Here is a 25251-nt window from a genome sequence, read left to right as displayed (position 1 = left end):
TTCACGGGCGCCATCTTCAGCCGTTTCGGTAATCTTTAGAATGAGACGCATGCGCAGTTGTCATGAAACAGAAAATTGCTCCAATTGCGCATGCGCCACTTCGACGGTCATTCCGAAGATTACCGAAAGAGAAGAAGATGGCGCCTGTTACTCTGCTGGACAGAATCTGCACGGAGGGGTAAGTAAAGAGTTAGGGGCATTTACCCGGGGGGAGGGCAGCTAGACTTGGGGGGTGGGGGTCTATGTAGGGTAGGGTTTTTTTTTTTTTTTAAGGGTTTGTTTTTGCTTTAAGGAGCGTTCAGATTTGGCCGAATCCTTGTGCCTGTCCGAACCTAAATCTTAATTTGCAAATGTAAATTAGGGGTGGGGCTTTGCATTTGGAACAGCCCAATTAGGTACAGCGAAGACCTTGCAGGCAAGGTGAGTAATTTTGGGCCCACGTTACTGCTTGGGGGTGCCAGTCCCACAGTTTGGGAATCATTTCCACATTGATCAAAAAGGGGACCATCAAAACTGTAAAATCTAGGGTGCTGCCAGTTGGGCTCATTATAACCAGTACAGATTTTATGTGCTGTGGCACGCAAGCAGTTAATAGCAGAGTATATACTGTACATCTATACTGTATATATATACACACACACACACATATACCACTTGGGGAGGAAGATCCATAAACACCTTCTAAATAATAAAGCTCCTTCACTGTCAGAACATGTCCCAGTTTAATTAAAGCACAAAGCAGGACAGATGTCCCTCATATCCTGCACGTCCCCATAGGGGGCTATTTGCACTCAATCAGTATTTTTCACTTTGTCGCTTTAATCTGTGTCATTACAATGTTGCCTTGGAAAAAAAAAAACAAAAAAAAAACACATACAGTATGAGCTAATAAAGGACTCTTGGGGAAAGAATGAATCAAATCATCTGTTACCTTGTACAGTGTAAAGAAGGTGATGGCAGAATGTAAGCAGGTAATAAATCAGCCTAAACCCTCGGTGATGCACTCCGGTCCACTAGGAGTTAATGGGGGTAGTTCACCTTTAATTAACTCTTTGTATGATTTAGACAATTTGCTTTGTTTTAGGGTTCTTGAATTATTTGCCTTTTTGGTGCAGCAGGTATCTTGTTGCTAGAGTCCAATTGTCCCTAGTAACCAAGCAGTGGTGTGTACATTGTAGCCGTACAGATCATTTGTTTTTAGATGGGGGGGGGGGTCCACATTTAAAAGCTGGAAAAAGACAGAAGAAGAAGGCAAATAATTCAGAAACTATAGGAAAAAAATGAAGACCAATTGAAAAGTTGCTTACAACATATTAAAAGTTGAACCACCCCTTTAAGGAATAAAAAGGCAACAATAACCATAAAATTGTAGCCTCGCAGAGCAATAGTGCTTTGGCTGCCGGGGTCAGCGACCCCCGCTGGAAAGCTGAGAGAAAAAAAAGGAGGTAAATAATTAAACAATAAAAAATAAAGTTACTGAGAATAGGACACTAAAGGATAACTAGGTCCTTGCAGTAATGTACTGCGCCGTATCCACAGCAGCGCTATATAAAGACAAAGATGCGCTGGGGACTGGAAGCATGTGCATATTATACAGAAGCAGCTGTCTCCGGCTACAGAACAGGAGCAGGGGTTACTCTGTACAAAGGTTGCTGCTTAGTCAGTCGTTGTGCTTAGAAAATGACTCAAAACAGCAAGAATTCCAGAGAAGTGAGAAATTCTGTCATTCTGCCCAGCGACTCGGAACGCCCTCAGTATAAAGTGCTGCAATAATAAATATATTAGGCTTAAAGGTACAAGGGAGCCTTGGGTAATAAACTAAGTGATTGCATTTCATTCCCCAATAGACATTTGGTTTAGTTACCCTTTATTACATAACCCAGTCAAGGATACCAGTAGAGAGGTACAAGAAATCTCCCAAAACTACTCCCATAATAAGGGTCCCCAGCAGAAGGTTAACCCAGGATCCCCAATTATTAACCCAAAACCCCCATGTCTCATGAGGAAGAATGGGGTCCCCATGATAAATAAACCCTGTGCTGGTGTCACCAATACAAAGGTGAGTTTAATCCCTGGGTTGTTTCTCACAGCCAGCTATGCTATAGGGAAAAGTGAAATAAAGGTTTTGTTAGCGGCTTTAGTTTCCCTTTAAACAAACAGTATGAGGAAGGTGAAGTAAAAAGGGTAACAGAAGCCATTTTATTGTTCAGTTGGCTCAGTTTCCTATTTTTTAAACAGGAGCTATGGGGTAGTTCACCTTTAATTAACTCTTTGTATGATGTAGACAATTTGCTTTGTTTTAAGGTTCTTGAATTATTTGCCTTTTTTGTGCAGCAGGTATCTGGTTGCTAGAGTCCAATTAGTAACCAAGCAGTGGTGTGCGTGAGAGACTGGATAATAGTGATGTGTCAGGTGGGTTTAGGCCATCTCCTGCTCAAAATAGTGAGCCCCCCCCATGTCTCACAAGGAAGAATGGGGTCCCAATGATAAATAAATCCCGTGCTGGTGTCACCAATACAAAGGTGAGTTTAATCCCTGGGTTGTTTCTCACAGTCAGCAGCTCTACTCTATAGGAAAAAGTGAAATAAATTACTTTTGTTAGAGGCTTTAGTTCCCCTTTAAACAAAAAAAGGCAAATAATTCAAGAACCCTAAAACAAAGCAATGTCTACATCATACAAAGAGTTAATTAAAGGTGAACTACCCCATAGCTCCTGTTTAAAAAAATAGGGAAATGAGCCAACTGAACAATAAAATGGCTTATGTTACCCTTTAACTTCACCTTCCTCATACTGTTTGTTTAAAGGGGAACGAAAGCCGCTTACAAAACAAACAGTATGAGGAAGGTGAAGTTAGGGCTGGGACACACTGGGCGATTTGGGGAGATTTAGTCGCCTGGCGACTAATCACAGCGACTTTTCTCCCCGAATGCCTCCGCGTGTGATTAGCGCAGGCAATTTTTCATTTTAGCCAGGCGCAGAGCGAGGGGAGGCATTCGGGGAAGATTGGTCGTGGAAAGTTGCGGCGATTAGTCGCCAGGCGACTAAATCTCCCCAAATCGCCCAGTGTGTCCCAGCCCTTAAAGGGTAACAGAAGCCTGTTGTTGTATAGAAGGGTAGTTTCAATTTCTGGGTTGCTTCCAGCCCTGTGCTAGAAGGGGAATTCAAATAAAAGTTGTTATAGGCTTGACTTGCCCTTTGAACAAACTGAAAGCTGAACAAATAAAGGGGCCCTGTCGTCTCCCCTCCACATGTTTTGTTATTGTTACTTTTTATTACGGATTCTTCTATTCAGACTCTCTCCTATTCATATTCCAGTCTCTTATTCAAATCAATGCATGGTTGCTAGGGTAACTTGGACCCTAGTTACCAGATTGGTTAAGATGCAAATTGAAGAGCTGCTGAATAAAAAGCTAAATAACTCTGTCTACATCAACTTAAAGGTGAACAACCCCTTTGATGAAATTCTGATTTCTGTTCTGACTCTTGAAAGAATGTAGCAGAAGTCTGTAATGCTGAGCGATATGATGGTGATACATATATTGTGAAATTCAGGATAATAATCCCAAGCCATCGCATGGTAAGAGACGGAACTGTTTATTATGTTATGAGCTCGCCCCTCGGGCAAGTGAGTGGGTGACTAAATATCCGATTCATGGCGTCACCTTTACTCCTGAGAAGCTCTGGGCTGGCTCATTATGAGGCACAACGTTGGGCTTTAGTGCAGATCAGTTACAATTAGAAACTGAATCCGGGATGAAAACACCTCCAACCCACTGTGTCCATCACCTGATACCCCAGCCGGCTGCCTGGCACGTCTCTAAGTAAATTTATACCTGGCAACGGGGCCTCTCATGTTGCACTGGATCTGATATCAGCCTTACCTGGGCCCCTTGTTAATATCATTATGATGGAGGCAGGGACCAGCAATTAGTTGGACATCGTTACACTTATCAATATTTAAGCAATTACCACCTCCGTCGGCTCACAACTCTCCAAAGCAATAAAAACTTCTCGCATTAAAAAGACATTTAATAACACGGGCGCATGATTGCGGATGGGAGGAAGGCTTAGCCTGAGACTGCAGGATTAGAGTCGAGCACTGAGGTTACACAAGGGAACGTGGATTTGTGGGCAAAAGTTATCATTTTCTGCTTTTTGTTCTTTCTAGGTCAAAATGAAACCAGAAATAACAAATAATGAGAGAGGCTTGCTTTTTCAAAGGGACAGAATTGTGTTTAGTACAGGGGAATTCCTATATATGCATGGCTGTATTCTGCCTCTCTGAACAAGCTAGAAACAAGGGAATGTTCCTGCTGAATTGTGCTTAGTACAGGGGATACCTATGCTGCCATAGTTTTATTGGATCTCTCTGTACAGACTATAAGCAAATTTAGGGACTGTTCCTGCTGAATTGTGCTTAGTACAGGGGAATATCTATGCTGCCATAGTTTTATGGGATCTCTCTGTACAGACTATGAGCAAACTTAGGGGACTGTTCCTGCTGAATTGTGCTTAGTACAGGGAAATACCTATGCTGCCATAGTTTTATGGGATCTCTCTGTACAGACTATGAGCAAACTTAGGGACTGTTCCTGCTGAATTGTGCTTAGCACAGGGGAATACCTATGCTGCCATAGTTTTATGGGATCTCTCTGTACAGACTATGAGCAAACTTAGGGACTGTTCCTACTGAATTGTGCTTAGTACAGGGGAATACCTATGCTGCCATAGTTTTATGGGATCTATCTGTACAGACTATGAGCAAATTTAGGGGGCTGTTCCTGCTGAATTGTGCTTAGTACAGGGGAATACCTATGCTGCCATAGTTTTATGGGATCTCTCTGTACAGACTATGAGCAAATTTGGGGACTGTTCCTGCTGAATTGTGCTTAGTACAGGGAATACCTATGCTTTCATCGTTTTATGAGATCTCTCTGTACAGACTATGAGCAAACTTAGGGGCTGTTCCTGCAGAATTGTGCTTAGCACAGGGGAATACCTATGCTGCCATAGTTTTATGGGATCTCTCTGTACAGACTATGAGCAAACTTAGGGACTGTTCCTGCTGAATTGTGCTTAGTACAGGGGAATACCTATGCTGCCATAGTTTTATGGGATCTCTATGAGCAAAGTTAGGGTCTACTCTGCCATGAAAGTTTCATTTACAGCAGATGCACTGTATCACTCTCCCCTTCTGATTTATTGTAAGGGAATTATAACACTATACTACACATAGAAAGGAAATAAAAAAGCCTGAGGACTGGCAGTGTAAGATTAAGGACAATTACATGAAATGACAGTTAGTGGCAATGGCTAGTAGATACTCCTGGGGAACATTAATTTTATGCATTTTTATCTTTTAAGTCATTGATACAATAACATATCAGAGCACGTGTGTACCAATATGGATCACTCCTTTTGGGCCTAATTCTACATAATGGGGAAATAAAGCAAGAGGATGACTTAAGCTTTTCCCTCCTCCCTGGTGCTGAGTCGGCATGTGATTCAAGGGCAACTCTGCCTATGATTAGTGCTTTAGAGCATCATTTTCCTAACAGAGTTGTGCAGAGAAGCACAGGGCAGATGCATGAAGATTACATTTACTAAGGTGTCTGCATTTGGCTTGTCATGCACTTACACAGCTTAAAAGTCACACCAGTCAGCAGTGCTGGTTCAGCCCAGATAAATACCATAAACAGAGAGAAATATGAACGGAGATGTAAAGATTGATAATCTGAGACAATTTGCAATTGGTTTTCATTTTTTTATTATTTGTGGTTTTTGAGTTATTTAGCTTTTTTTCAGCAGCTTTCCAGTCTGCAGTTTTAGTCTGGTTGCTAAGGTCCACATTACCTAGCAACCCTGCACCAATTTAAATAAGAGACTGGAATATAGCCTGGAAAAATAAAAAGTAGCAATAACAATACATGTGTAGTCTATTAAAGCATTTGCTTTCTAGATGGGGGTCAGCGACCCCCTATTTGAAAGCTGGAAAGGGTCAGCAAGTAATTTGGCAAGAAACTGTAAATAATAAATAATGAAAACCAATTAAAAAGTTTCTTACAACTGGCCATTTAGCTTTTTATTCAGCAGTTCTCCAATTTCAGCCATGTGGTTGCTGGGGCTCAAATTACCCTAGCAACCATGCACTGATTTGAATAAGAGACTGGGATATTGCAGCCTTACAGATAATTTGCTTTATAGCTGGGGTCAGTGACCCCTCCTATTTCAATTTCAAAGCTGTAAAAAACTGTAAATAATAAATAATGAAGACCAATTAAAATGTTGCTTACAACTGCCCATTTAGCTTTTTATTCAGCAGTTCTCCAATTTATACCATCTGGTTGCTGGAGTTCAAATTACCCTAGCAACCATGCACTGATTTGAATAAGAGACTGGGATATTGCAGCCTTACAGAACATTTGCTTTATAGATGGGGTCAGTGACTCCCATCTGAAAGCTGGAAAGAGTCAGAAGAAGGTAAATCATTCAAAAACTCTAAATAAAAAAAAAAAAATGAAGGCCAATTGAAAAGTTGCTTAGCCATTCTACAACATACTAAAAGTTAACGTCAAGGCATGGATATGTTTAGCCACTAGGGGTGCTATTTCTCTGAACATGGCAGCTCCCAGTGATGGAAGTCCACATCCACAATAAGATCTCGGATTGATCAAAGAACGGCGTATCAGCACAGGGATTTCTATTTCTTGGAACTATCCATGTCGTTCTGGCAAGAATCTGTCCAGAATTATTATCCTTTATTACTTTATTATGAGGAATCAGGATACTAAACCAACGAATGAGTGATTTTCCTGGATCCGGCCATCGCACGAAGCTGCGACTAATTTATCTGCTTAATAAAAACACATTTATTATCTGGACTTTTATACGTGTCCAATGCGGGCTTGGAAATTACAACACCTTGATGGGGTCAGAGAAGGATAAGGTCTCTCCCCTTCTGACGGGATTATTTGGGAACTGACACACGTTATCTGGCACTAATACAAGGGATAAGGTTTTAACTGTATCCTTAAAGGAGAACTAAACCCTAAAAATTAATAGGTCTAAAAATGGCATATTTCATATACTGAACTTATTGTACGAGGCTAAAGTTTCAGCTTGTCAATAGCAGCAATGATCCAGGACTTCACACTTGTCACAGGGGGTCACCATCTTGGAAAGTGTCTGTGACACTCACATGCTCAGTGGGCTCTGATTGGCTGTTGAGAAGCTAAGCTTAGGGTTCGTCACTAATTATCCAGCAGAAAATGAGCTTCCCCTGTAATATAAGCTGATGCTACAGGTTTGCTGATTATTAAATTCTGATGCTAATTGCACTGGTTTCTGTGCTGCCATGTAGTAATTATCTGTATTAATTACTAATCAGCCTTATATTGTGACATTTCTATTCTATGTGTACTGTATATTGTGAGTGGGTCCCTAAGCTCAGTAAGTGACAGCAGCACAGAGCATGTGCAGTGGATCAGCAGAAAAGAAGATGGGGAGCTACTGGGGCATCTTTGGAGACACTGATCTTTACTGCTAAAGGGCTGTGGTTGCCTTGGGCTTGGTACAGAAACATAATGTGCAACATTTCTAGCTACTTATTTACTTAGGCTTTAGTTCTACTTTAAAGGGTAAGTAAACCCTCCTTAATTAAAATTTCTCTTTAGCCTCTTCGTAAGTTCCACCCAAAAGAGAAAGCAGATCCCGCAGTGGGGGGAGCAGTGCTCTGCAGAGCATCGGAGGATGACGAGGGAGCGGACAAGCCATTGCTTCGTATGAAGCTTACGGTTGCACAATGTAGCCTCTGTGCATTGGATAAACACAATGTTTATCAGCAGTCTCCCATGTGAATGTGCATGAGTATTCACATGAGCAGCATATGCCTATTGTTGGCCAAAGCTGCGCTGGAACACTCAGTAGAATGTAGCGGATCCCAGCTTTCTCCTGTTGTGTTATCCACTGGAGTCCGATGGGTTAAACGTGGGTCACAATGCATGAAATATTACACAAATATCACACCCGCTGGAGGGTTTCCTGTGCATAACATGTTTGTGTTCACAATGCACATGCACACACACAAGGGAAAGAATCCTAGTGCACTTTTGCACCGACCTTGCTTTATTCCACATTTACTTTGCCCAAAACATTCTGTATACCTATTCGTGGGAGCTGCCATCTGAAAAACGGTACAACTAGCACCCCGAAAGAACAGGTTTAAATCCCAAGAGTCTAGACATGTTCCCCTTCCCACCCTAATTTGCATATGCAAATTATGATTCAGATTTGGTTCGGCTGAATCCGAAATAGTGGATTTGGTGCATCCCTAGTCCTGACCTCCTCTTTCATCAAGACAACATGAGTCCTTTAGCACAAATGGGTGGTTGTCCAGAATGCTCGGGATCTGGGGTTTTCTGGATAATGGAGCTTTCCATAATTTGCATCTCCGTACTTTAATTATAATGGTATAGGATCCTTTATCCGGAAACCCGATATCCAGAAAGCTCCGAATTACGGAATGGAATAGACTCCATTTTATCCAAATAATCCAAATTTTTAAAAATGGTTTCCTTTATCTCCTTTATATCTGTAATAATAAAACAGTAGCTTGTACTTGATCCTAACGAAGATATAATTAATCCATATAGGAAGCAAAACCAGCCTATTGAGTTTATTTAATGTTTAAATGAATTTCTAGTAGACTTAAGGAATGCAGACCCAAATTACGGAAAGATCCATTATCCGGAAAACCGCAGGTACCGAGCATTCTGGATAACAGGTCCCATACCTGTATTAGTAAACATTATATAAACCCAATAGTCTGGTTTTGCTTCCAATAAGTATTAATTATATTTTAGTTGGGATCGAGTACAAGCAATTGTTTTATTATTACAGAGAAATTTTTTTTTTAAAAAAAAACTTGGATTATTCGATTATAATGGAGTCTATGGGAGATGGCCTTTCCATAATATGGAGTTTTCTGGACAATGGGTTAACAGATAACGGATCCCATACCTGCATAAGGGACTGTTTTATTATTACAGAGAAAAAGGATATTGTTTTTAAAAATGTGGATTATTTGGATAAAATGGAATCTATTTCCGTAATTTGGGGCCCTTTGCATAACAGGTTTCCGGATAACGGATCCCATACTGCTACTAACAAACTGGCACAGGAGTAGTAACCCATAGCAACCAAATTAGTATTGATCAGTCGGCTGTGGGTAGAATGAGAAGCGTAGATCTCCTATTGGTTGCCGCGGGCTGATAATATCATATCATTATTTAGAGACAGTTTTAATTTTCCTGTGCACTCCTTATTTCCAGGTCATGAGGCTGAACCACAGGCACTGCAGGAAGTGATGCGTGCAATTGGAAATTGATTCCCCCCAGCCTTATAAAGCCCCTGCACATGAGGAGCTGTCACTTTGCATAACAGTGATTGCTTTGTTCTATTAACGATATTGGCCTTTATATTAAATATAATAGGGGGAAATGCAAAGTCTTTCTGTCCCCTCCCACTAGTGCTATAGATGGCGGCACACATCCCTGGCACTGCATGTTCCTGCCTGTAACACTCCCACAGATTAAGATTATAAAAGACATTCTAATTTCAAGTCACGTTCACTTTATGGAGGCTTTAAAGCCTCAGGCTTGCGAGCCAATTTAAGACGAGTGGCTTTGACGGGAGAACTGGGAATCCGACAGCAAATCGGCATAAAAAACATTTGCATGGTACTGACTGGCGGATAATTAGTGATACTTAGAATTTCAGAATAAAGGCCCCCCTGGCTGGTAAATGGAGGTGGGCTATAGAGTCACGGGGCTGCCAGTCTGCTACCGGCACTGCACAAAACGATTGGGCTACAGAATCGGCAATGCAAGGGGCAAAAATATATTATATAAACTATAACCTAATTTAGCAGGATGGCAAGATAACTGGGAATGAAAAGAAACAAGTATAGGGTACGGTTCTGCCACGCGCTGGCTACTACAGCTATGGGATCCGTTATCAGGAAACCCATTATCCAGAAAGCTTACAGAGATGCCGTCATTATAATCAAATAATGCAAATTTTTAAAAATGATTTTCTATATCTCTGTAATAACAAAACAGTAGCTTGTACTTCATCCCAACTAAGATATAATTCATCCTTATTGGAGGCAAAATCAGCCTATTGGGTTTATTTAATGTTTACATTATTTTCTAGTAGACTTAAGGTATGAAGATCTAAATTACAGAAAGATCTGTTATCTGGAAAACACCAGGTCCTGAGCATTCTGGATAACAGGTCCCATACCTGTAATAATAAAACCATAGCTTGTACTTGATCCCAACTAAGATATAATTAATCCTTATTGGAGGCAAAATCAGCCTATTGGGTTTATTTAATGTTTACATTATTTTCTAGTAGACTTAAGGTATGAAGATCTAAATTACAGAAAGATCCGTTATCTGGAAAACAGCAGGTCCTGAGCATTCTGGATAACAGGTCCCATACCTGTAATAATAAAACCATAGCTTGTACTTGACCACAACTAAGATATAATTAATCCTTATTGGAGGCAAAACCAGCCTATTGGTTTCATTTAATGTTTACATGATTTTCTAGTAGACTTAAGGGCAGAGACACACGCTGCTATTTCGGGAGATTAGTCGCCCATTGACAAATCGCTTCTTCTTCGAGCGACTAATCTCCCCGAACTGCCTTCCCGCAGGCTAGAACGTAAATCGACACGCGGGATGGGACTCGGAGCGCTTAGTTTTCCGAAGTCGCCCGAAGATGCCTCACGTGGAAACTTTGGGCGACTTTAGAAAGCTGAAGCGATCCGAGTGTCATTCCGCTGGCATGAAGGTATGAAGATTCAAATTACAGAAAGATCCATGATTTGGAAAACCCCAGGTTCCAAACATTCCGGATAACAGTTCCCATACCTGTACTGGCACTGCTAGCAGGGTTTCTGTAGTCAGGATTTTATTGTTGGGGTACAGGGAGGTCTGTAAATCCTGCTGTTACCTAGGTATCATCATGGGGGGGGTGTCAAGATAATAAGCAACTAAAATTCATTGGGGGGTGACAAACAACCTAACAACCCCGAGTGATGTTACCTTGGAGGTGCAATTGAAGTTGGAGGTGCAATTTAAGATTGTATGTTTGGGTGCAGGGAGACCTATACAGGTTCATAATTTAGGAAGCTTTCCCATTCATGCCCTCAGCTTACCCACCAGGAACTACTGTAACCTCCTGCTTGCCCATGAACCTGCTTCCATCTTTCCCTCAAAAGGTTCATTGACCACAAGTAAACTGCTTATTACTAGGGATGCACCGAATCCACTATTTTGGATTCGGCCTTACCACCGAATCCTTTGTGAAAGATTCGGCCGAATACCGAACCGAATCCTAATTTGCATATGCTAATTAAGGGTGGGAAAGGGAAAACATGCTTTACTTCCTTGTTTTGTGACAAAAAGTCACGTGATTTCCCTCCACGCCGCCAATTTGCATATGCAAATTAGGATTCTGATTCGGTTCGCCGGGCAAAAGTATTCGGCTGAATCCAGCTGAAAAAGACCGAATCCTGGTCGAAACCCGAACCGAATCCTGGATTCGGTGCATCCCTACTTATTACATTCAGTGTGACTCACCTTGCTGGACCTTGAAACATCTCAGCCCTTATCTCAGCAGGTTCCTAGAAATCACCTTCACTCCTCACCTTTCTACAGTCCTCCGTCTCCCCCAAACCCCTTCCCCCACCCCCGCAGTGGTGCCTATCTCTAGAACTTTTCCTATATGATCTGTGGTCCTCTTGGATACAAAAGAATAAAGAATAAAATAAAACTGAAAAACTTTCAAAGCTATCCGTAAATGCGATTGCAATTGAAAGCAGATATGTGTTAAACCAGTTTGGTTCTGACTCTGGAAGCAATGTAGCAGAAGTCAGTTCTACTCCACGTACAGATTAATCTAAGGGATGCACTGAATCCAATATTTTGGATTCGGCCGAACCCCCGAATCCTTCGTGAAAGATTCAGCTAAAACCGAACCGAATCCTAATTTGCATAAACTTTTTACTTTCCTTGTTTTGTGACAAAAAGGTCACTCGATTTGGATTCGGTTCGGCCAGGCAGAAGGATTCGGCCAAATCTGAATCCTGCTGAAAAAGTCCAGATCCTGGCTGAATCCTGACCCGAATTTTGGATTTGGTGCATCCCTAGTTAATCTACAGAACCAGCAGTGCAGAGAGCAAAAACAGACACTGATCTCAATAGCAATTATGCTTATAGAATGTAAATTTGAAGGTTGCTAAGAATCACATTTTCTTTCAACCGTTTTTTGGAAGTTGTTGTCCTTTAACTGAAGGCATAAAGTGTCTCACATGACACCGGCTCATCTGCTGGGAACCGGCTGACTTTCCGAAAACACGGCATATTCGCAGCGGTCAGGCACATTTATCAAGGGTCGAATTTCGAATTCATCAACACGAAAGTCGACCAATTCTAAAAATCTATTTATTTTATTTAAACTCTGGTGAACTGAAACAAAAACCTAAAACTCGAATTTTTAAAAACTCAATTAGAGTTTTTTCTCCGAAAAAAACTTGATTGTCAGGAAGGCTGCAAACAACTCCAAATTGATTCCTGAACGTCTCCCGTTGACGGATAGTCGAATTTGTGTTCTTAAAGGGCCAGTGTACGATAAATCTTGAGAATCTTATTCGAATTTTTTGAAAAACTTGAATTGAAAAGTCGAATTTGACAGTTTTGACCATAAAAAAAAACTCGAAAATGTGAATTTCAAATTCAAATTTTCAATTAGACCCTTGATAAATCTGCCCCTTAGTGTGAGGGGTTGTGCAACGGCATGAACATGGGCAAAGAACAATGGAGGGTACAGAATGTCCAGCGCTGAGCCGAGACACGGGACATGAAAACAAGGAACTGCCATTCAGACAGCGAATAACCTGACACTGCCGCTTCAGATTGAAACATTGGCCACCGTCCCAATTCCAGGGAAACATACAAGGCACCAATTATCAAATTAAAGGGGTTGCTCGCCTTCAAACACTTCTTCAGTTCTGATGGTTTCAGATAGATCACCAGAAATTAAGACTTTATCCAATTACTTTCTATTTTCTGCTTGTGACCATTTTTCTAATATTTCAATTATCCCCTTCTAAAGCAGCTCTGGAGGGGGGGGGGTCGCCGACTCTTTTAAGGGGTGGTTCACTTTTAAGATAACTTTTAGTATGTTATAAAATGGCTAATCCTAAGCAACTTTTCAATTGGCCTTCATTATTTATTTTTTATAGTTTTTAAATTATTTGCTTTCTTCTGCTGACTCTTTATAGCTTTCTAATGGGGGTCATCTAAAAAAGAAATGCTCTGTAAGGCTATAAATGTATTGTTATTGCTACTTTTTAATCCTTCTCTTTATTTTCAGGCCTCTCCTATTCATATTCCAGTCTCTTATTCAAATCAATGCATGGTTGCTCGGGTAATTTGAACCTTAGCAACCAGACTGCTGAAAATGCAAACTGTAGAGCAGCTGAATAAAATTCTAAATAACTCAAAAACCACAAATAATAAAAACCAATTGCAAATGGTCTCTGAATATCCCTCTCTACATCATACTAAAAGTTAATTTAAAGGTGAACAACCCCTTTAAATTGAAACATTTAGGGCAGATTTATCAAGGGTTGAATTTTGAGTTATTTAAAACTCCCATTTCGACCAATCGAGATTTATTTAAAAAGTCAAATGTTTCAAAGTTGGGTGAATAGGATCGACCCGAAAACTGGAAAACGAATTGGATTTTCAAACCCAATTAGTTTTTTCTGCGCAAAAAACTCAAATGTCAAAACAACTCCAAATTGATCCCAGGACGTCTTCCATATGCTAAAACAGCAATTCGCCAGGTTTAAGGTGCCGAATAGTCGAATTTGAGTTCTTAAAGGGCCAGTGTATGATAAATCTTTTTTTTTTTTTTTTAAAAAACTCTAATCAAATTTTGAACAATTCCCTAGTCTAATTTGATAGTTTTGGCAATAAAAAAAACTTGAAAATTCAACCCCTGATAAATCTGCCCTTTAGTTGATACATTGGTTATCTTTGTCCCTGCTGAGCAGAATCTCTCTCAGTTTCCTGCAACTTCGGGCGACTTCGGAAAACGAATCGCACCGAGTGCCAACCCACCGGCGATTTACATTTTAGCCGGCAGCAAGGCAGGGGAAGGCAGTTCGGGGAGATTAGTCACCCCGAAGAAGAGGAGATTTGTCGCCGGGCGACTAATCTCCCCCAATCTGCCTGTGTGAACTGACCCTAAAATTGCCTAATGAGAACGGGAGGAGGAGATGAAAGCAAAATGCTTGCGGCTGTGAACCTTGTGCTGAAACTGCAGAATCACTCGCTTCCTAAAATTCCCAAAGCTTATCCCATTATGATTTTTTTAAAAACTCAAATCAAATTTTAACAATGCCCTAGTCGAATTTGACAGTTTTGGCCATAAAAAAAAAAACTTGAAAATCCGACCCTTGATAAATCTGCCCATTTGTTGATACATTGGCTATCTTTGTCCCTGCTGAACAGAATCTCTCTCAGTTTCCTGCAACTTCGGGCGACTTTGGAAAATGAATTGCTTCGAGTGCCATCTCGCTGGCGATCTACATTCTAGCCGGCGGGAGGCTGTTTGGGGGAGATTAGTCGCCCAGAAGAAGAGAAGATTTGATCTCCCTGAATCTGCCCGTGTGCCCTGGCCATAAAATTGCCTAATGAGAACAGGAGAAGGAGATGAAAGCAAAATGCTTGCGGCTGAACCTTGTGCTTAGGCTGCAGAATCACTCGCTTCTCAAAATTCCCAAATCCTATCCCCTTATGATCAATAAAAGGCTCGTACTTACATTATCTTGTGCAGGACACGGAGGGGGGTCCGCCAGGAGGGGGGACAGATGGTCGAACTGTTCATGCTGGGAGTCTGTGTCCTCGGATGTGACTGGCATGTGTCCTTTGCGCAGTCGCAGGACAGACTCGTAGCCGACGCTGCACCCCTCTTGTTGCTCTTCTTGTTTGTTCATGGGATGAGGAGACCGGTCTGTGTTAGAAGCCCCTCGCCTCGAGCAGCCAGAGTCAAAAGTGATTTCTGCAAACAAAGCACAGAACTTAAGGCTTTTGTTTTACATCCCCAATTCTTCTATTCTTTAACCCAAACGCTGTATCTCCTCCTGGGCACCTGTAGACATGACCTATGAAGTTCTAAAGTAGTCGCAGAAGGGGCGACTGGATATATTTAGGGCTGGCACCTACTGGGAGAACAGTCAGTCATTTCCGCCATGGAAATCAGGCCAGCTGCTAACATGGGCTGCTCCCTCTCCAGTGATGTGAGCTGTGTGTGTATCAAACGCTCTTACAAAGAAAAGCTTCACGTTGATAAAGGAAACACACCCTCGGCCCCTATCAGTTCCTGCAGTTATTCAAAGGACTGGACTTTCTGCTGATAAAGGCGATGCGAATCTCATATAACATGTGTCATGTCAACAATTGCAAAAGATCTCTGGATAAGGTTCAAGGGAAACAATGTCAGATGTCTAGTAAAGAGGAGTAGGTTAAAAAAAGAATTTTTGAAACTTATTGTACGCAGCAGTCCTGCCCTGCTTTATGGCAGCTGAGATTCTAGCTATCTGTATAACAGTGTATTCTGTCCCAGTGGCTGCACAGATCCTATCTGATCCCCATTGGAAGCAGCAGTCCTGTCCTGCTTTATGGCTGAGATTCTACTTATCTGTATAACAGAGCATTCTGCCCCAGTGACTGCACAGATCCTATCTGATCCCCATTGTAAGCAGCAGTCCTGTCCTGCTTTATGGCTGAGATTCTAGCTATCTGTATAACAGAACATTCTGTCCCAGTGGCTGCACAGATCCTATCTGATCCCCGTTGGAAGCAGCAGTCCTGTTTTATGGCAGCTGAGATTCTAGCTATCTGTATAACAGAACATTCTGCCCCAGTGGCTGTACAGATCCCATCTGATCCCCATTGGAAGCAGCAGTCCTGCCCTGCTTTATGGCAGCTGAGATTCTAGCTATCTGTATAACAGAGTATTCTGTCCCAGTGGCTGCACAGATCCTGTCTGATCCCTATTGTAAGCAGCAGTCCTGTCCTGCTTTATGGCAGCTGAGATTCTAGCTATCTGTATAAGAGTATTCTGTCCCAGTGGCTGCACAGATCCTGTCTGATCCCCATTGGAAGCAACAGTCCTGTCCTGCTTTATGGCTGGCCTAATCAGAAAAGTTTAAGATTAAAGATTCCAAAAAACTAAAGAAAAGTAAGTAAAAAAAACGACAGGACAGATTTGAATCTACTTCCCAGCCAAGACAACTGTGATTCATGAAAGAACACTGTGTAATGCCCAAGCTGTTGCCAGGCCAGAAGTGAAATCCCAGGGGCATCATATTCCAAGAAGTTCAGCGCTGCCTGTACACAGCTGGAGAAGAGGTACAGACAAACACAGACAGACCTCGGCCTGTTAGATATGAATCTCTTTCTGCTTCCTTGGTGCAAGTTCTAACCTCATAACCAAGATCGTGCAACACAGTTAAGGGCAAGTATGCCCAAACAAATAATGGCAGTGCCAGCGAGACAAGATGTAAAGGAAAACAAAAATAGTGCAAGGCATTAAAGGGGCTGTTCACCGACTGTTAGTATGATGTAGAGAGTTATTAAATTCATTTTTTATTATTTGTGCTTTTTATTCGGCAGCTCTCCAGTGTGCAGTTTCAGTAATCTGGTTGCTAGGGTTCAAATTCCCCTAGCAACCATGCATTGATTTAAATAAGAGACTGGAATATGAATAGGAGAGGCCTGAATAGAAAGAGAAGTAATAACAAGTATCATTAACAATACATTTGTAGCCTTACAGAGCATTTGTTTTTTTAGATGGGGTCAGTGACCCCCGTTTCAAAGTTGGAAAGAGTCAGAAGACAGAATTAAGGGTCAGGGCACACGCTCTGATTCAGGGGGGGGGATTAGTCGCTGGGCGACAAATCTCTTCTTCGAGGGGACTAATCTTTCCGAACTGTCTCCCATCCTCTAGAATCTAAATCGCCGGTGGGATGGCAGTTTGAACGATTTGTTTTCCGAAGTCGCCCTAAATTTCCTCGTAAGGCAACTTCGGGTGACTTTGAAAAACGAATCGCTCTGAGTGCCATCCTGCCGGCGATTTATATTCTAGCCGGCAGGAGGCAGTTCGAGGAGATTAGTTGCCCCAAAGAAAAGGAGATTTGTCGCCAGGCGACTAATCCCCCTGAACCTAAAGGCCAATTGAAAAGGTGCTTAGAATTAGCCATTTTATAACATACTAAAAGTTAATTTAAAGGTGAACCCTTTAATGATCAAAAAGGCTGATTAACCAACTGGTGGAGCAGGGCACAGCTTATCAAATAAGGGTCAGATATCCTGTAATTACCAAACGAGCAATTATCTCACGGGGAAATGTGAATGAACAGTAACTTTCCATGGGCGAACCAAGGAACTATGATAACCTACACCACAGACGGGTCTCTCGGCAAGCCAAGGACAAACTAAATTTAATAGGGGATAAGGAGAACAAATTCAGGACGACTTGTTTTCAATTCAGGTATGGGACCTGCTTTCCAGAATCCTTGGGACCTGGGATCTGGATAATAGTTTTGCCTCCAATAAGGATTAATTATATCGTAATTGGAATCAACTACAAGCTAATGTTTTATTATTACAGAGAAAAGAAAAATCATTTTAAAAAAAATTGAAATAATTTGATTAAAATGGGAGTCTGTGGGAGATGGGGTTTTAAGATGATAGAGCCTATACAGGTATGGGACCGGTTATTCAGAATGCTCGGGACCTAGGGTTTTCCGGATAGCGGATCTTTCTGTAATTTGGATCTTTATGTCTTTAAGTTTACTAGAAAATCATGTAAACATGAAATAAACTCAATAGGCTGGTTTTGCCTCTAGTAAGGATTAATTATATCTTAGTTGGGATCAAGTACAAGGTACTGTTTTATTATTACACAGGAAAAGGAAATTATTTTAAAAACTCGGATTATTCAATTATAATTTCAGTAATATGGAGTTTTTCGGATAACGGATCCCATACCTGCACAAGGGACGGTTTTATTATTACAGAGAAAAAGGATATTGTTTTTAAAAATTTGGATTATTTGGATAAAATGGAATCTATTGGAGACAGCCTTTCCGTAATTTGGGGTCTTCTGGGTAACGGGTTTCTGGATAACAGATCCCACTGGCACAGGGGTAGTAACCCATAGCAACCAAAAAGAAATTAGTATTGATCGGTCGACTGTGGGTAGAATGAGGAGCGTAGATCTCCTATTGTTTGCCGCGGGCTGATAATATCATATCATTATTTAGAGACAGTTTTCATTTTCCTGTGCACTCCTTATTTCCAGGTCATGAGGCTGAACCATAGGCACTGCAGGAAGTGATGGGTGCAATTGGAAATTGATTCCCCCTGCCTTATAAATTTTTTTTTAATTATCTGATTAAAATGGAAGTCTATGGGAGATGGGGTTTTTCGGATGACGGAGGCTATACAGGTATGGGACCGGTTATCCAGAATGCTCAGGACCTGGGATTTTCCAGATAACAGATCTTTCTGTCATTTGGATCTTCATTCCTTAAGTCTACTAGAAAATCATGTAAACATTAAATAAACCCAATAGGCTGGTTTTGCTTCCAATAAGGATTAATTATATCTTAGTTGGGATCAAGTACAAGCGACTGTTTTATTATCACAAAAAAGGAAATCATTTTTAAAAATTTGGATTATTTGAATAAAATGGAATTTATGGGAGATGGCCTTTCGATAATTCTGAGCTTTCTGGATAACAGGTTTCCGGATAATCGATCCCATACCTATACAAGGCGCTGTTTTATTTTCAACGAGAAAAGAAAAATAATTTTTTTTAAATTTGAATTATCTGATTAAATTGGGAGTCTATGGGGAGTTGGGGTTTCCGGATGGCAGATCCTATACCTGTATTTTCATGGCATAGGGCCACGGCACACTGCGTGTGTCTCAATTACGGTGAACAGCAGCCCTGAGCCATTGCAATATTAATAACAAATCAGCTTTTGCCCTTTACTAGGCTCGGAATATCATTGTCTACATCAAACTAAAAGTTAAAAAGGTGAACAACCCCTTTAAGTAAAATAAAGCTATTATCAATGGCATTGTTCGTTTAGCAAACCACTTCATCAATTAAATATATTTAAATATACTGCACAGTGAAATAAACGTATTTATCCGCTCGTTTGGGGAGGTCATCAATCACCCCAAGCCTGTGTTTCCTATGGCACGGCACAATGTTTCCGAAGATCAAAGTCATTAGTAGAAATATTTAGTTTTTCCTTCCCTTAAATGTGACGTTATTACCGGCCGTGATCATCAGATAACAGACAAGACTTTAGACTTCAGAGATACCACAAGTACAAAAGCCTTAATCTGGTACATTCTCATACCACCTGGCACATCGGGGACACAGTCAATGGGATATTCATAAAGTATTAAAGGGCAAATATTCCATAGACTCAGCCAGCTGAACTGTATTTAGTACAGTGAAATATCTATAATGGGCCCTAGGGCCCAACGATCAATTCAGCCCGATATCGCCAACTTCAAGGTGGGCATTTCGGGGAGTGAGCTGCTCGTTTGATGACCTTATGTCCAGCTTTAGATTAGGGTGGTTATTTATTAAAATCTGAATGCCAAAAACTTGAAAAATCTAAGTTTGTTTTACTATAAAATCCGAATTTTTCATGGAAATTTTTTTTCCAGAATTTGTTAAACACAAAGAGTGTTAAAAGTCAGAATAAAAAAGTACTCCAACTCAGACCTGCCGAGTTCACGTAGAAGTCCCAAAGATGATCTGTGCTGGGTTTCGTGCAATAATGCGAAGATTTCCTGGTTTTCCGACAATAATACGAAAAAAAATCCGAAAAATTGGTAAGATTGGAATGTATTCACCTGCACAGGAAATTTTCAGAAACATTTATTGAGAAATAAGGGGGGAAAATCTGATTTGGTAGGACTATTTTACCAAAAATTATCAGAAATTTTCAGATTTTGATAAATAATCCCCTAGGTCTCCATTCGAATAAGGAAAGCAGGGCGGTATAGTTGGTAATGCTCGGTTCAGTCTGATATCGCCAACTTCAAGATGGGCATTTCGGGGAGAGAGCTGCTTGTTTGGTGACCGTATGGCCAGCTTTAGTTATTTATTAAAGTCCGAATGCCAAAAACTTGAAAAATTCAAGCTTGTTTTACTATGAAATCCAAATTTTTTGTGGAAATCTATTAAACCCAGAGGGTGTTAAAAGTCCAAATAAAAAGTTACTCCAACTCAGACCTGCCGAGTTCACGTAGAAGTCCCGAAGATGATCTGTGCTGGGTTTTGTGCAATAATGTGAAGATTTCCTGGTTTTCCGACAATAATTTGAGTTTTCAGGCATCAAATCCGTAAAAAAAACGGTACGATTGGAATGTATTCACCTGCACAGGAAATTTTCGGAAATATTTATTTATCAATAAGGATCTTTGCGGACTTGGTCGGACTATTTTACCAAAAATTATCAGAAATTTCGGATTTTGATAAATAATCCCCTAGGTGTCCATTCCAATAAAGAAAGCAGGGGGTATAGTTGGTAATGCGATGCCTGCATGCAGTATTCTATAACAGACCTGTTGTGGGGCCCTTCTACAGGGGTCGCCGAAGCTTACGTGGCAAAGACAAATGTCTATTTCTTTAAAGCAGAAGGTAAATATGTTACACAGCTCAAAACAGCAGAGCAGTCGTTCCACAGGTCTTTCCTTGCAGAGAGCCTAAACCCTCCAGAAGCAACGGACTATGATAGGGAAATTAGATTGTAAGCTCCACTAGCACAAGGACTCGTAAACAATTGATGAGATGGTTTGATAAAAGTATAATGCCATTAATTGATTTATTTTATTTAAAGGGGTTGTTCACTTTTCAATTAACTGTAAGTATGACGTAGAGAGTGATAATCAGACAATTTGCAATTGGTTTTCATTTTTTATTATTTGTGGTATTTGAGTTATTTAGTTGCTAGGGTTCAAATAACCCTAGCAATCATGCTTTGATATGAACAAGAGACTGGAATATGAATAGGAATAGAAAAAAACAGAAAAAGTAGCAATAACAATACATTTTAGCAGGGATGCACCGAATCCACTATTTTGGATTATGCCAAACCCCCCAACCCTTTGTGAAAGATTCGGCCGAATACCGAACCAAATACTCATTTGCATATGCAAATTAGGGGTGGGAAGGGGAAAACATTTTTTACTTCCTTGTTTTGTGACAAAAAGTCACAGGCTTTCCCTCCCCGTCCCTAATTTTCATATGCAAATTAGGATTCAGTTCGGCCGGGCAGAAGGATTCCGAACCGAATCCTGGATTCGGTGCATCCCTACATTGTTTTTCAGATGAGGTCAGTGACCCCCATTTGAAAGCTGTTAAGAGTTAGATAAAAAAAAAAAGGTCAATTAATTCAAAAACAATAAAAAAACACGTTATGAAGACCAACAGAAAAGTTGCTTAGAATTAGTCATTCTAAAACACTAAAAGTTAACTTAAAGGTGAACCACCCCCTTTTTTTAGACCATGCTACTGTTACTACCTAAGCTCCCATATGCCACCATTCAAAAACATTCCCAACGTCTTATACTAATGAAAAAGAACCCACGGCAGAACCCTAGATTGAAAGCATTCGCTGTCCTACAGCTTTTTTTCTTTATTCTCAGGAATGTCTGTGTGTAACCGCCGTTCATACCAAAATAGGCAGAGTGAGTCTCGGAGGGGGGCTAAAAGCCTTTTACACAATGTGCATGTAATGCGAACCGGGGATATTTATAGAGCCGAACAGAACCCGGCCGCTGAATGCCCTGTTTTAATGAAAAGGAACGATCTGCAAAATTATACACATTTCAGCGAAAATAAATATATTTCAAATAAACCCGTCTGTTGGCTGGGAAGGTTGTAACCACAATGGCCGATAGATCTACTAGACTAGAATTCTGGTGCCACGTACTGTAAGTAAATGCTACTTACCCACCTCATAGGGAGTCAAGTTACCCACTTTACAATCTATAATATATATACAATGCTCAAGCCTTAATTAAACAAGGCTTGTCTTTCTGGCTTCACCGAGGAGCAGGTCTCAGTCTAGTCTGGGTCTAGTAACCCATAACAACCAATCAGATATTTGATGTCCTGTAACTGTTACCTGGTTATTATGTGTAACCAGACCAGTAGAAAACTTTGCACCTTATATTAAATTAACCCAAGAGATGGACAGCGGACAGGCCCCTTTATAGGGTGCGTTTTGGCCATCCCCACCCATTACACCCAAGCCCCATCAATGCTACCTGTACCAGAGTTATTTTGGGTGGGTTTCAGGCCTTTACAATTTGGCAGGGTGGGTAAGTTAACAATAATTTGGGCAGAGCTGTGGAGTCGTGAGTCGCGGAGTCGGAAGCTATTTTGGGTATCGGGGATACAAATGTTGTACATTATGTTGTGTGCTTCTGTACCAGCACCAGACAACCACAGCCCTTTAGCAGTAAAGATCTGTGTCCCCAAAGATGCCCCAGTAGCTCCCCATCTTCTTTTCTGCCGATTCACTGCACATGCTCTGTGCTGCTGTCACTTACTGAGCTTAGGGACCCACTCACAATATACAGTACACATAGAATAGAAATGTCACAATATAAGGCTGATTAGTAATTAATACACATAATTACTACATGGCAGCACAGAAACCAGTGCAATTAGCATCAGGATTTAATAATCAGCAAACCTGTAGCTTATCATCAGCTTATATTACAGGGGAAGCTCATTTTCTGCTGGATAATTAGTGACGAGCCCTAAGCTTAGCTTCTCAACAGCTGCTCAGAGCCCACTGAGCATGTGAGTGTCACAGACATTTCCAAGATGGTGACCCCCTGTGACAAGTTTGAAGTCCTGGATCATTGCTGCTATTGACAAGCTGAAACTTTAGCCTCGTGCAATAAGTTAACTATATAAAATATGACATTTTTAGCCCTATTCATTTTTAGGGTTTAGTTCTCCTTTAAATACAAAAACTGAAAATAATCAAATCAGATTTAAGAGCTTCTATGAAGGAGGATACGACAGAAGCAATTTTGTTTCTAAAAGCAACAGTTAATTAGTTAATTTTGGATTGCATTTAACAGCTATTCTACAGCTATATGCCAGGTTCAATTAATATAGAAGTTGTTTTAGGTTTTCCAGCTGTGTTTGGTTTATGTAGTTAAACTTTGATTTTGCTTTAGAATTACCAAAGGATGTGGTTTATAGTTTTGAGTGATTTTAAAGTGATAAAATGCCGTGTATGCAATGTACTTAACTTTTATAAATCAACATGGAAAATACATTAGAATATTAAAAACCACAACATCAAAAAAATAAAAGCGTTTTAAAGTAATTAACCAATATTGTACTGTTGCTCTGCACTGGTAAAAGCTGTGTGTTTGCACAGGTCACATGACAAATAACAGATAAAACACCATTGTATTGGACAGAGCTTATCAGTAATGTGCTATGTAACCTGTGCCTTTTCTCCTTTCTTCCAGCAGCTTGAATGGATGCCCCCATGGCTACACAGCAGCTTGTTTATATAAACTATAGTAGTACTTATCTGTTATCTACTGTGTATCCTGTGCTTGAATGGCTGCCCCCAAGGCTACACAGCAGCTTGTTTATATAAACTATAGTAGTACTTATCTGTTATCTACTGAGTATCCTGTGCTTGAATGGCTGCCCCCATGGCTACACAGCAGCTTGTTTATATAAACTATAGTAGTACTTATCTGTTATCTACTGTGTATCCTGTGCTTGAATGGCTGTCCCCATGGCTACATAGCAGCTTGTTTATATAAACTATAGTAGTACTTATCTGTTATCTACTGTGTATCCTGTGCTTGAATGGCTGCCCTCATGGCTACACAGCAGCTTGTTTATATAAACTATAGTAGTACTTATCTGTTATCTACTGTGTATCCTGTGCTTGAATGGCTGCCCCCATGGCTACACAGCAGCTTGTTTATATAAACTATAGTAGTACTTATCTGTTATCTACTGTGTATCCTGTGCTTGAATGGCTGCCCCCATGGCTACACAGCAGCTTGTTTATATAAACTAGAGTAGTACTTATGTGTTATCTACTGTGTATACTGTGCTTGAATGGCTGCCCCCATGGCTACACAGCAGCTTGTTAATATAAACTATAGTAGTACGTATATGTTATCTACTGTTGTGTGTTTCTTAAGCAAACACACCAGTTTTACCAGTGCAGAGCAACAATACATTGTATTTTAATTACTTTGTTTTTGGTGTTACTGTTCTTTTAAAAACAGAGCTGGAGTTGGAGGTACCATAAAATTAGGAATAGCAGTCAAAAGATTTATGTACCAACTCCACAGCCCTGATTGGTTGCTAAGGTCCAATTTGAAAGCTGCAAAAAAAGACAGAATAAAAAGGCAAATAATTAAAAAAAAATTAAAAAATACAAAAATAAATAATTAACACCAATTGAAAAGTTGCTTAGAATTAAGAATACTAAAGGTGAACCACTAATTTAATGGTGACCAAAAATGAAATAATAAACACAATCGTAGATTTACGTACTAAACCTCGCAGCAAGGGGACAAATACCCCAATGAGAATATCAGGGCTGCTGGTCTAACCTTATTCAGAGAAATAATATTCTCACTCAGCAACTACAGTAATCTGTGGATAAGCAAGGGATTAGGGAGAAGACTTCAAAGACTGTTCCAGGTGAAGGTTTGAGTTATTATGGTCTGCTACTCTAATAGCTTAACTCTCATTTTGCAGGGATTTTTGTCCAAAGTCAGGTATATTTTATTCTAGACACAGCAGACTTCTGGGAGCTTGGAGTTAATGAGGGTTTATGGGTATATGAACCTAAACCATAGAGCTCAACTTGGTAGAAAGGAATTTGACCCTTTCAAGCTCTGACAGACCCCAAGAACCCCATCCGACCCAAAGTCCAGGTCACACAGAATCACCTGCCGCTCTCTAATCTCAATCTTTTGTAGGTTGAGGGGATCTCCAAAATGGCAATGGGCGCTGACGAGATGAGGACCGCATCAACTAGCCGCTGAAGTTCTTGATCGAAAAATCAAACCTGCCCA

The 25251-nt window shown here is 40.6% G+C and overlaps 1 protein-coding gene across 2 annotated transcripts in view; it reads right to left on the bottom strand.

The window, feature by feature from the left end:
• The window catches only part of adipor2.L (adiponectin receptor 2 L homeolog), a 56759-nt gene that overhangs the window by 18012 nt on the left and 13496 nt on the right, over nt 1–25251 (bottom strand). The window contains exons 1-2 of one of the 2 annotated variants that reach the window (XM_041585165.1): nt 15304–15382; nt 14901–15139 (exon numbers count right to left, since the gene is read on the bottom strand). In XM_041585165.1, coding sequence (XP_041441099.1) covers nt 14901–15139; nt 15304–15355 — 291 coding nt within the window. In that variant the 5' untranslated portion in view covers nt 15356–15382. 2 annotated transcript variants of the gene reach the window in all.

This window comes from Xenopus laevis, chromosome 3L (assembly GCF_017654675.1).
Source record: "Xenopus laevis strain J_2021 chromosome 3L, Xenopus_laevis_v10.1, whole genome shotgun sequence".
NCBI classification, from domain to species: Eukaryota; Metazoa; Chordata; class Amphibia; order Anura; family Pipidae; genus Xenopus; species Xenopus laevis.
Note: the sequence above shows the minus strand (reverse complement) of the source record. Positions and strands in the feature narration are given on the sequence as shown.